A 12,853-nucleotide genomic window follows, 5' to 3' on the forward strand; every position below is an offset into this window, starting at 1 on the left:
AATATCTTTTAAAATTCTTTTTTTAATATTCAGCCAACTTATCATAATACAACAACGACAAAACGTAACAAATAAAAGAACTTATAAGTCAAAACAAAAATTATTAAAACTATTTTTTTTCATCCGGGACTTTCCAGGAAAAGCCAGCTATGGCCGCCGAAGGTGCCTCACGAAAACTTGCCGATTTGCGCGTTGTTGATTTGCGCCAGGAATTGGAAAAGAGGGGCTTAGATAAGACTGGAGTAAAGGCTGTTTTGACAGAACGGTTGCAAAAGGTATAAATGCATGTACATGCTAACGATTGTAGTGTTGTAACGCCAGCCTCGTGAAGTGACGCCATATTGAAATTATGCCGAAAAGCATAGATCTATTCATCATTCCCCAAACATATTCTACATTTTTAGAACTTATCGATTTGTTTTTTTTTCTACTTTATTTGTCTATGCCTAATCTTGCACTGGTTTTCTTTCTGCAATGAATATTGGAGACGAGTATATCGTGCATATGTATAGTGCAAAATGGAAGATTTTAACCAGGTCCAGTACAATCTCTTGATTTAGCTATATAGCTTGAAAAAGCTATATAGCTTTATAAAGCTATTCAAAATAGCTTGATAAAGCTATTTGTGTGCAGTATTTGAAGAAAATGTTTATTGTAAGAAATGGACAAAAAATCGCAATTAACTTGCTACTCATATTTGCACAATTGACCATTATAAACATGACAACAATTAAAGATAGTTTTAACACTGCAGCTTTTAAACGATTGGCTGTTCGTTCGCTCTAAAACGCGTTCGCCCTTGATGCCGTTCGCTCTAGTTTTCGTTCGCCCTAGGTCCGTTCGCTCTTGACGCCCATCGCACTGTGTCCGTTCGCCTTAATTTTATATAGGATTAATTAATTTATATATTTTTGTGTATTCTGGTCAATTTAAACATAGATACAATCATATATAATTAATAAAAACAATACCGCCCTTTCTACTTCTACATAATAATCACCATTGTTGACAATACATGTAGTTTGATACAGTTGCATGTTCCATTTCCGTATATATCTCATTTACAGATCAAAGGATTGTGTTATATGTAAATTCTTTAAAGATAGAATAGGTGATAATCATCTGCTAAGCTTCTGAATGAGCCAATTAAATCAAATTCTTTAATTGTTTAAAAAACACCAAGTGAATCATTATAAAAACAAGAAGACGGTTATCGACAATTTACGGCAATAAAATCTTACAATTAGCCTATACCAATTACCTCTTTTTTGATGAAGGAAAAACATTATATACGAATAATTAATAAAAGTTAACAAGTTTTAAGCTTAAAGTAAATGAAATAAATTATAATATGTTTTTTTTTATAAACAAGGAGCGAACGAGGTTTAAGGCGAACGATTATTTGGGCGAACGATAATTAGAGGGAACGGACTAGGGCGAACATGTGGATGGGGCGAACGCACCCGATACCCTTTTAAACACTTATAAGCAAAAAATATATTTCCATTGTTTGGGTAACTGTTTACCACTTTGTGTGCAATGAGGCGTGGATAAGTATGATTTCTTCTCATTGTGATAAATTATTACCAATCAATTATCTTGTTTACCATAACTGACCTCCTTTATATTTCATTCAAGAAGTAACTGTGTGGTCATGAATCAGTTGTCCCAAAACTTTTAATGCAAAGTCTCTTAAGGAGACGCAAATTGATGAGTAATCTTTACATGCATTGTTCACAGAACAGTTCAAAGTTGAAAACTATCACTGGACTAAAGTGCAATTTTTTATACATACTGATAAAATTACAAATTTAAGAAAAATGTATGACAAAATAGCTAAATGAAGCTACTCTGAATAGCTTAATAAAGCTATTTTGCTTATTCAAGCTACCGGTATATAGCTAAATCTGGAGATTGTACTGGACCTGTTAACAAGTGACGTTGTCAATGCAGTATTAATTTTTACTAAAATCTGACTAAAATTGCGCAACTTTTGATACAAGTTATAAATCAAAACGAATTTGTGGAAAAAATTTTTTTAAACAACAATTCAATTACACAATTTGTAGCAAAAAAAACGTGCATATCAGCAAGGCATGAGACTGTTTAAATAGAAATTACACGTGTTTGAAAATCAAGCCCATGCATTTTCAACCACCTCCAAAAATGCGCATTATTTTTCATCTCATAAAACTAAATCAGCCCCTGTCGCTGGCGGGTACGCCCAAAATTCCAAAATGGAATTATTTTGCCTCTGACATGTTTTTAGGTGAACCTTTTGTGAAATACTGTTCTGAAACCTGCAATATAATGAGATAGTAATTATAAGAAAAGAGTAAATTAGGATCGTTTTTTATTTTCTTTTGAAGAGATATAGATCTTCTATGATAAAATGCATGCATTGTATGATATTTCTTATATATTTATTGAAAATAACTGGAGTAGTGCAATTTAAATTGATTCTTTACATGCATTAATTTTTTTTTTTAATTAAAAAACTTTAAAGTCATCATTGGTTACATCCCCAATGAGGCTTTGTATGTCTTGAAATCATGTAAATCATCAATATTATAGATTGTTGAAATTCAAACATATTTTATAGGCCTTGGAAGAGGAAGGACATAACCCAGAAGAATTTAATTTTGAATCAGCAAACACACCCAAAAAAGGAATTGCAAGCAAAGCTAATGACAGTAAGATTTCTTCATTTTCTATGAAGTGTTGCATTAAAAATACTTATTGAAATGAAAAAGAATTAAAAAAAGATTATTATGTCAATTTTCAGAATCAGAGGGAAAAGATGAAACAAGAGAGAAGGTAAACTAATCTATGTTTTTACTAAAACAATGATTTTTTAGTGTTTTAAATGGGATGGATGTACTGGTAGGCCTATCCCTAATGCTTTTTTCTCTAAATTTATTCATCTAAATCCGTAGTTAATGTTTTTAGTACAAGGGAAAAAGAAACACCAAAGAAAGTGTTAGCACTGTGTTGCTGAGGGACAATTTTTTTAAATTTCAACAAATGTTGCAATTTTTTTTTTAATATGGTGTTCATTTTTCCTAGGATTTAAAAAAAAATCCCTTCAATATCTGATGTCAATTTTTGGTTTCGTGAAATGAGAGTAAAATTTTGTAGTTTGAGAAGAAAATGCACGACAGGTTCACTGATCTTCTGCTACTTTCCCTTTTGATTTGTCCTGTTTGGGGACTGTTCCCTTTTATAATTTGGTCAATCTGGGCAGTTTTTAGTCCCATTCTTCTATTAACTTGACATCAGGGCGTAATGCTGTGTATTAAATGCCACAACTGACCTGAAACACATTGGACTGGTCTGCAAGAATGATGTCTTGAATTTGATTTTTTTTTTGGGGGGGGGGGGGGGGTAGAACACCCCCAGTACTGAAAAAAGGTATCAGTGATCATGATAAGGACCTTTTACTTCAAATTTCTGTCATTGACCAATTTACTAGAGGTATGATAAAATTGCTCTTCCTGTGGTCACTTGTTTATACCCAGTGTTAATTTACAGGATGGGGATGAGGAGGAGATGGAAGACTCTTTACTGACATCAGAGGATGACAAACAAGAAAATGGAGATGATGCTGTCATTGATGATGCTAAACTTTTGGAGGTATATGTCCAGGTCACTTATTGTTCATGTCGATTTGCAAACATGTATTCACTGAAATTAGTATTTAGATAGAAAAGAAATTGTCAAATGACAGAATTGTTTTGACTGTAATTGTAATCATATTAACCATTAAAGGATGCTCCTGACACTACAGAAGCTATGGAGACTGACGTAAAACCTACCAGTGAACAATCTGAAGTCAAGCAGGTATAAAAAATGTCGCTTTCAGCAAGAGTTCCTGTTGTGACACATATTTTACCATGATGCATTACTCTCTCTCTCTCTCTCTCTCTCTCTCTCTCTCTCTCTCTCTCTCTCTCTCTCTCTCTCTGTGAACATTGCTGTGGTTTCATCAATATTCGTTGAATACCAATTTTCGTTGATTTCGTTGTTAAGTTTATCCTTGAAATTAAATATTCATTGAACTGCAATTTCTACTAATATTTTGTATTAATAGGGTCATTGGCCACGAATTTATGTATCCTTGAAACTGTGATTTTCACTTTATCCACGAAAATTGATACCCTTGAATATTAATGAAACCACAGTATTTATCTTTTTATCTATTAGCTTGGAGTGAAGAATGTTTAAACATCTAGCATAATCTAGTCTTTTTCTTTCAAGAGTGGGATTGAGCGAAACATGATTTAGTTTGAAATATAAAAGTGAAAAACTTTCAGTTCTTTTAATATTTTTTTCATCGTTTGCTTACATTTGAATTGTAGGAAGCTGAAAAAGTTGAGAAAAATGTAATGCATGTGGACCAAACTGAGATTTCTATCAATGTGACTGTAACAAAGGGGGATATCTCTGTAGAAACAAGTCAAACAACAGACAACAAAGGTATAGTAACTGCTTCAGGTAAAGTGTAACAATGATTTACAAATACAGCACCTGTTTAGGGGTTTATATAGGTTAAGTAATTGTGTAGAGGAGGTTTTGTGTTGATACTGGACTTAAGCCTGTCAAAGTCATGATCAGCTGCACAAAGTCATGAGACGACAAACTATGGATTTTCATTTTATAAACATTATTCCAAGTGATGGATCCTTCTGCTGTACAAAATGGACTGAACTCTCTGGACTCTGGAAAGAAAACTTTTAATACATATATATGAAGCTGTTTGATGATCATCATGCATGGAAGTCCCTTGATTGTTTTTCTAACAGAAGTGATACTTGTTTGTATGTTTGCCAAAAAATGAGGAATCCATGAAGAAGTAATCCTAATGATATTAAAGTCATTCTATAAGTAAAAGAAGAATTAAAACTGGAAGAAGCTACACAAAGAAGTAATTCTACACCAAGATTTTACACTGACTTTTCAAGTATTCCAAACAGAAGATTGATAACTACACTTCAGTGACATAAACCGGATTTACTACATTGTTGAGAGACACAGATGTCAGAACCCTGTTGATTTTTGGGATGCTTTTAACACTTCTTGTTATCTTGTTTAAAGTAGACAGTTTCAAAAGGGGGAATATTGGGATGTTTATGAATTAAAATAAATAAGCTTGTAGAAAATCAATGGTCTTTATCCCGTGCCCACAAATCACATGTTCCATTCTATATCAGGACATTTACAAATGATGTCATTGTGTTCAGTCATAAAAATTTTAATGAATTGAATTTCTGTAGCATCTGCTCAGTCTACACCTAGTCTTGATGTGGCGATCAAAACTGAGGCCCAAGAAGTACCGTCCAAATCTTCAGTACCATCTAATGAATTAGGAAACAATGAGACAACTCCCAGTGGTGTCAAGCAGGAAACTTCACAACAACCAGAAAGCAAGGAATCGGTCACCTCCAGTGTTGGTGAAGCTATGCAGGAGGATGGTAAAGCAGATCCAGACACAACAAGTGCACAGAATCCAGAGGAGCCAGAACCTTTGGATGTTCATGTGGACGACACACAGAATGACCTTGATTCTGACATCCTTGAAACTAGAACATCAAAAGCGGGCGGTAAAGCTGCAGCAGCCACAGGTAATGAAGCAATGGATACATCGGGAGGGGAAAGAGTCCCAGAAAGCTCCACAGTTGCAAGCTCCAATGGAAACAAAGACAGTTCAGGCCCTGAAAAAGCTGACACTTCCAAAACGACAGAAGCCGATTCCACTCTTTCCTCTTCTGCCACCACAACCACTGCCGCCACTACCACTGCCAGGCCTGCAGAAAAGACCGATGACAACAAGTCCAAAAGGTCGGTGGGGTTTGTATGGTACATTGTTTTTGCTTTCCTTTTCCTTCAAGGGAGATGGCATGTCTCAACAGGTTAGAGATCATCCTTTCTGTTCCTTCATCATAGAATGATGGCTAGGAGAGAAATACAAACTCCCTTTTTTCTTTCTGTAGCTCTTATCCAACTCATTTTAACATGAATATATACATGTAATTATTATTTTTATCAATACACATCAATTTGTGCCACGATCAACTGAACCTTAGTCCTATGACTTAATTATAAAGTACGTACCTCACCACTTCCCAGCGTGCCAGCCAGAAGTCGCGCGGTCCTCAGAAGATTCCCATGTGAAGAAGAATTTTCTAACTGAAGTTCATATACATATAAATGAAGAATCGGATCCATAATCAAAAACCCAGCTTTTATTGCTAACAATTTATATGCATTTATTTTATTGCAGTGAACATTCAATCATACATTGAATCTATTAGTAATATTTTCATTGTAACATTTTCAGCACTGACACCAAGGATCAGAAAAAGGATGACAAAGGTGAGCCTTCCAAACACTAAGAATTATCAATTAACAGTTGATACTGTTCGATTTTCGTTGTCTCATAATGCCTATCAAATTACAGGAAAAAGCACATCTGGCAGGAATCTATGGGTCAGTGGGTTGTCCTCATCTACGAGAGCAACAGATTTAAAATCCTTGTTCAGCAAATATGGGAAAGTATGTGGATTTTTATTATGCAGTTTAATTTTTTTATAGAGGGTGGTAACTTTGGTTTCTTTTGATACGGTAGTAGTAGCTCAATAAAATTAAATCTTTAAAATTGCACCTTTGCCCAATAACTACTGGTTTGCAATGTCTTGAATCTTTTTGTTCTTAAAAATACCAAATTTACCATCTGTTGAAAAAAATTGCTAAGTGGTATTTGATAAATATTAGAATTAAGATTCTAATATGATGCTTGTACTTGTTTTTTAGGTTGTTGGTGCTAAAGTAGTAACAAATGCTAAAAGTCCTGGATCCAGGTGTTACGGGTTTGTTACCATGTCAACAGCAGATGAAGCTTCTAAGTGTATTCAGCATCTGCACCGCACTGAACTCCATGGCAAAATGATTTCTGTAGAAAGGGTAATTTTTAGAAATATAAAGCTTTTAAAAGACTCCTGAAATTGTTTTCTAATTGCCAATGCTAATTTGAATTTTTAAAAATAATGATTTTGATATCATTGTTATTGATGTCAAATTTCAATCTTGACAGGCCAAAAATGAACCTGGGGCTCAAGCAAAGAGTATGGCAGGTACCCCAGGTCCAGCAAGCCGTGGTGTTAAGGCTGAAGACAGGAAAGCTCCGCCGGTTAAACGAGATGATAGGGGTAAGGAAGAATATTGTTAATTCTTCTGTGTGTATACCATTTCTAAACGTACAATGCATGTTTAGTGATTAATTTTTAATCTTCCTGCAGGCAAGAGAGATGAAAAGAAGACAGCAGATAAAAAAGACAACAAAAAGGATGAGAAAAAAGATGACAAAACTCCTACCAAAAAAGAGGAGAAGAAAGAGCCTGTGAAGAAAGATGCCCATACTGTTAGAAAAACTACACCTAAAAAGACTGATGGTAGAAATCTCATCTTGATTTCTACAATTAAAAGATAGCACACATATTTACATGTAGTTGAATATTGAATGGAGAACAAATGCAATTTTACATTTTAAAGAATGAAAATCTAGTATTAAGATAAGAATTGATTCTTCAGATAAGCCAAGAACAGTGGTAATGGATAAAGAGAAGGGGGAACCTGTAGTTGTAATTAAGGAGGAAGAGTCCAAAGAGACCAAGGAAATGGCACCATCAGAACGGGCAAAGTCAATTACATCAAGTCACTCCAAGAGTGAACCGAAGAAAGAGGAGAAGAAAGATGTTTTATCCTTTGATAAGATCAAGGTATACACAGTGGAAATGGTGGCAATGTGCACATTTATATCTAGAGTTATATAATGGAATAGATAAGTATCTTTTATTTAATTTTGTACTTATTGCAGGAGGAAAGGGAGAGAGAGCGACTGCGACAGAGGGAGCGTAGAATGAGAGAGGAAGAAAGGAAAAGGCGATGGGAGATCGAGCAAGAGAAGAAGCGACAAAGGGATGTTCACATGAAGCAGAGGGCTGAGGCCATACGTCTGGCTAGAGAAAGGGAAAAGCTCAGGTAAAATAACGGTCACCTTTTGACTTCATTCAGGTTCAGATTCAGAGTTCTTGAAATCTTTTTTCCGCTGTCAGTCATTTGGACTGACAACCATCAGAAGTTTGTCAGTCCAGACTGATTTCTATCAGTCCAAACATTTTCAATAGAAAGATGAAAAACTACAAGTATATTTGCCTTATAATTTCTCTCATTTTTACCTTAATTATTCTGATTTCTCCTAATTTTCACATTCTGGCTCCTGACAACATTCTTATTTATCACGTCATCAATTATTTTTATTTCCTTCCCTCTCTCATTATCAACTTTCTTCTTGTTCTCTTTCTGCACATCACATATGTAACTAAGGCTCGGTTGTCAGATAGCGGAGTTCTTATTTCCCGAAAAAATGTATAAATGATTACATTGGGATTTTTGTGTGTATTTCTGTGTATTGCAATAAAAACATTCACTGAAAACCCTGTTTCGGTGTATGCAATGTACATTGAAAAAACGTAACGAGACAACACTCGCCATCTTGAATTTATAGGGGGCCCTCAGTTCACGCTATGTTTAAAACAAGTTTTCCAATTTCTCCCATGATTTCTGACGACATCTAGGTTGGAAAATGATTGAAAGACTTATTCCTTTTGTCTGACTACATCTGTTAGCTGCATTAAAAACACACCGTATCAATATTTACGAAATACTCGCCAAACTTATCGAAAGCAACGGAAGTAATATTTACTGAGGTGTTCCGAAAATGTATAATAAGTCTAGAGAGAGCGAAAAAACCGCGAAAAACTGCTCTAGATTTATCGTGCGTTCGGATCTCCTCAGTGAGTATGAAAATTAGTTATATTTTCGCAAGTTACTCTGTCCATATCTACCGGTCATTTGGACTGACAGGCAACCTCAAGTAATCGGTCCTTGGTTATTTTTATCGGTCTTGCCGACAGGACCGAAAGATTTCAAGAACTCTGCAGATTAATACCACATCTTGTTTGGTCACTGTAAACAATCTTTTGTTCGGGGTAACCTAACAATTTACTGCAGTTAATTTTCTCGCATGCATATAAAAGTTATTTTATAGTCATTAAAATCTCATGGGCTACTGTGATCACAGTCAGATGTTATAGTGTAGATTGATTACATAGAGTTGCTTTATATATACAGAAGAGACCGGGACCAGCTGGAGAAAGAGAAGCTGGAGTTGCAGCGTCTTGAGAAGTTGAGACTGGAGCAGTTGGAACGTGACAGACTGGAGAGGGAGAGGGAGGACAAGAGGAGGCTAGAACAGCTCAGGTAAGATCTCAGCTCAGGTAAAGACTCAGGTGATTGTCACAGCTCAGGTAAAGACACGGGTGATTGACACAGCTCAGGTAAGCCTAAAGGTCTCGGATGATTAGACAAGGCCTTCGTTGATTGTAAAGTGCTTTCAATAAGTGGAGGCAGGAAGCAAATTTTCCATTGTTTGAATGATCTGAATAAGTCAATCTGAATTTCATTGACGGCAAAATAATATATTGGGAATACATTTTAATTCTTAAAAAGCCCCTTTGATTGAGTAATTTATTTTTTCACTTCAAAATGATTGAAAGCCCTGATAGTCACAGCTCAGGATAGGTTTGAGTTGATTTTCCATTTCAGTTAATGTGTCAGTGGATTTACAGATATTTTCTATATGGATAGGTTACATCTTGGTTTGGAAATAAAGATTTTCAACTCTGACTTGTATTTTGATGAATATGCACTGTGTATACATGTTTTAATAGGACACACAGTATTGACAAGAATTCTTTTATCAAAACAGACTGGAAGCTGAGCAAATGAGAAGAATGGCAATGAAAAGACCTTATGATTCTCGTGGAGGCAGAGAGGAATTCTGGACTGAGGCCAAACGTCCAGCTGTCACCGAGACTCGATTCGCTGCTAACTCAACATTTACTTCAGACAGGTACACAGTTGTCATTGGATAAGGTCTTACTTCTTTTGCATGATATCATTGAATGATAGCAACAGTAATAATATGTTTTATGTGCTGTACATGTACTTTCTGTTTATGAGATGTTATGCAATTTCTTAAAAATTGTATGTCATGGTTGATAAAGTTACATTGTGTTTGTACTTAAAAAAGTAAGTCAATTCTGAAATTAAACAGAAACCTGTTTTGACGGTAGTTGATCATTTTGAAAGAGATTGGCATTTGCAAGTTAATTAAGTTAATAAGCTATATGAACTTGATCAAGATTGCCTGAAGAATAAGTTTTGTCTGTTTTGCATGGGTTGTTTTGTTTGCATGCATTGTTTTGTGGTGATGGTGATTCCGTTATATCCACTACTTATCAGATTATATGATGATAGCAGAGACAGTCGAATGTCTGATCGAAGTGAAACCACTGCCTTTGACAGGAAAGTGGAGCGATATGACAGACGAGAAGACCGGTCCATGGACTCCAGAGACAACCGCACTGATAGGTCGTTTGGTGACAGGCGAGACAGGGACAACTTTAGTAGAGACAGCAGACCAGAAAGAAGAAGCACCGAAAGATTCGAGCGGTAAGTAACTGTGAAAGATGCAGCAAGGAATGAAACAGTTACAGTGTTTACTGGGAAAGGTATTCGAGTAATGTCCTATTTTGTACATATTTTCAGGGAAAGGGACAGAAGCAATGCTCGAGATGACCGGAGAGACAGTTTTCAGCGGGACCGATCAGACAGACGAGACGATAGGGACAGTGACAGACGTGGGGCTAGAACTCCCCCCAGGGACAGTCGATCAGAGTGGAAGTCGGAAAGAGGTATGAATAACTTTGATACCACAGGATTGTTGGCTTTTATGAGAATTTTATATGTATATGTACTTGCACTCTGGTTTCAGCATTATTCATTGAGCACCAATTTTTGTGGATTTCATTGTTAAAGTTTAACAGATCCACAATATCAAATGTTGATGGCAGATGAATATGTAACAACAATTGCTGATTATAATGATTGGTCATAGTATCCTTGAAAATGTGTCAAACAAAATCCAACAAAACAAAATTGATACAAGAAATATGATTTTATTGACTGTTTTAGCTACTTTTGATGGCATAGAGTATCTTGATGAATATTGGCACTAATGGTTAAATTGGTAACTTTTCATATGAACATCACAGCAATTTTTTCTTAGATATCAGGCACGTAGCATCGTTTTTGAAAGTGGGGGGGGGGGGGCAGACCCATCCAAAAAATCTTGACAAGCAAAAAAAAGAAAATAAAAAAAAAAAATAAAAAAAAAGGGAAATTTAAAGTTTTCAAAATCCTAATCCGTATTCAATTTGACTACTCATTTCCTTATTTTCATATCAATTTTTTACTAACTTCCAAAACAAGTGGGGGGGCCAACTCCATTATATAATTCATTTTTTTGTATGTATATTTAAAAAAATTTGTTGCTGCGAGAAAAAGTGGGGGGGCCAGGTCCCCCTGGCCCCCCCCTGATGCTACGTGCCTGGATATACTATGCATGTACAGAATGAACTCTGTAGCATTACTTAAAATTTATAGTATGAGATTAGGCGTGTTATCAGAATGATCCTTCACTCCTATAAACATGGTTTTATTAGCCAACTTTCCTTTTTTGTATCGAAAATGGAATTCAGGAGAGAAGTTACATGTAGCTGTTTTCCTCCCAACGTGTTTTCGCAATTAGGAACAGTAGAAAAATATCATAAATGTTATTAGACGTCAGATAAATTTGATGTTGCCAAGAAAATATAATTTGATCAGAATTAAAAAAGAACATTTGCTAAACTGCTTAGTTCTAATACATAACCAAGGATTTAATTACAGCAACATTTACTGGCATGCTGTTGTGGTTCTTTCAGAGAGACAGGGAGGCAATGACACACGGATGGTTGTCCGGGGGACAAGCTCTGGCAGGGATAACTGGCAGGGAGGGGGCACTGGCTCCAGTCTGCAGGATGACAGAAACAGGTCACGAGTCGGCATCACTCACAATCCTGGGCCAGGCCTTCTTGGTAAATTTATCTGTTATTAAATAAAAATGAATTTTTAATAGTGGGATTTGTATAATACATGTATTTAACGTGTAGTAAAACTGATTCAGTGAATTAAATCATGTTTTCTGTTTACGGTATATTGTATAGGTAGTGCACCAAGTTCACAAAGGAATTGGGGCAGCAGCTCTGACAGGAGTAAGGTAGAGAGCAGCTGGTCTGCCTCCAGACAACAGATAGACAGTAGAAGTTCAGGCTCCCAACCCCAAGACCGCTGGACAGGGGGCAGTCTGGGCCTACAGGCAGACACACGGCAGCAGGCATTTGGTACACAGATGGCCAGTGGATTGTTGGCAGCGGGAGTCCCCAATATGTTACTGACTTCTGTCCCCCAGGCTGCAGGGATGGTACTGACCAACACTTCCCTGACCAGGGGACAGACGGAACCCAGATTTGATGCATACAAGAGTATGCAGACTCAGTTTAGGAGATACTGATGATTGTTGACTCTTTTCAATCAGAACTTAAATAGGAATGATCATTGCACTCATGCATGTAGTTTATCATAATTGTACATAGAATCATGTAGTGATTGAATACATTTTATATACATGTGAATCATGGTTTCTATCATTTATTCATATCATTGTTGATTGATAATTGGAAATAAAGATGCAGTGAAATGAAATACATGTTTTAGTTCTATATGGGAAATGCACATATATATTTTGCTCAGCAAATCTTGGCAAAGAGGTCAAATGTTTCTCCTTTTCAAATTGAATTTTTTTTGGCAAAATGAAAGTTGCTTCCCATCAATTAGAGTATGGTCTTTACAG

General features: G+C 35.9%; 1 protein-coding gene across 3 annotated transcripts; it reads left to right on the top strand.

The window, feature by feature from the left end:
• Window positions 1-116: 116 nt before the first annotated feature.
• Window positions 117-12,705, top strand: LOC128165131 (scaffold attachment factor B1-like). 3 transcript variants are annotated; one of them, XM_052829358.1, is made up of 20 exons: window positions 117-275; window positions 2,603-2,693; window positions 2,786-2,817; window positions 3,532-3,633; window positions 3,769-3,840; window positions 4,359-4,476; window positions 5,274-5,838; window positions 6,338-6,372; window positions 6,458-6,552; window positions 6,811-6,960; window positions 7,091-7,205; window positions 7,296-7,448; window positions 7,588-7,775; window positions 7,874-8,037; window positions 9,190-9,318; window positions 9,827-9,970; window positions 10,363-10,572; window positions 10,669-10,814; window positions 11,886-12,038; window positions 12,168-12,705. In XM_052829358.1, exons 1-20 carry the CDS (start codon window positions 150-152, stop codon window positions 12,512-12,514), a joined length of 3,135 nt encoding a protein of 1,044 aa, XP_052685318.1. In that variant the 5' UTR covers window positions 117-149; the 3' UTR covers window positions 12,515-12,705. The 3 variants fall into 3 exon arrangements, with proteins under 3 accessions (XP_052685318.1, XP_052685317.1, XP_052685319.1); XM_052829357.1 differs by having other exon boundaries at window positions 7,588-7,774; window positions 7,870-8,037; XM_052829359.1 differs by having other exon boundaries at window positions 7,588-7,774; window positions 7,870-8,037; window positions 10,426-10,572.
• The last annotated feature ends 148 nt before the right edge of the window (window positions 12,706-12,853 follow it).

This window comes from Crassostrea angulata, chromosome 10 (assembly GCF_025612915.1).
Source record: "Crassostrea angulata isolate pt1a10 chromosome 10, ASM2561291v2, whole genome shotgun sequence".
NCBI classification, from domain to species: Eukaryota; Metazoa; Mollusca; class Bivalvia; order Ostreida; family Ostreidae; genus Magallana; species Magallana angulata.

Bases quoted from the DNA above. Each gene is read 5' to 3' on its own strand.
- LOC128165131 (XM_052829357.1), top strand. From the start codon at position 150: ATGGCCGCCGAAGGTGCCTCACGAAAACTTGCCGATTTGCGCGTTGTT. The intron at 6,553-6,810 runs GTATGTGGATTT...CTTGTTTTTTAG, and splicing joins TGTTCAGCAAATATGGGAAA to GTTGTTGGTGCTAAAGTAGT. The intron at 7,449-7,587 runs GTAGAAATCTCA...TTGATTCTTCAG, and splicing joins TACACCTAAAAAGACTGATG to ATAAGCCAAGAACAGTGGTA.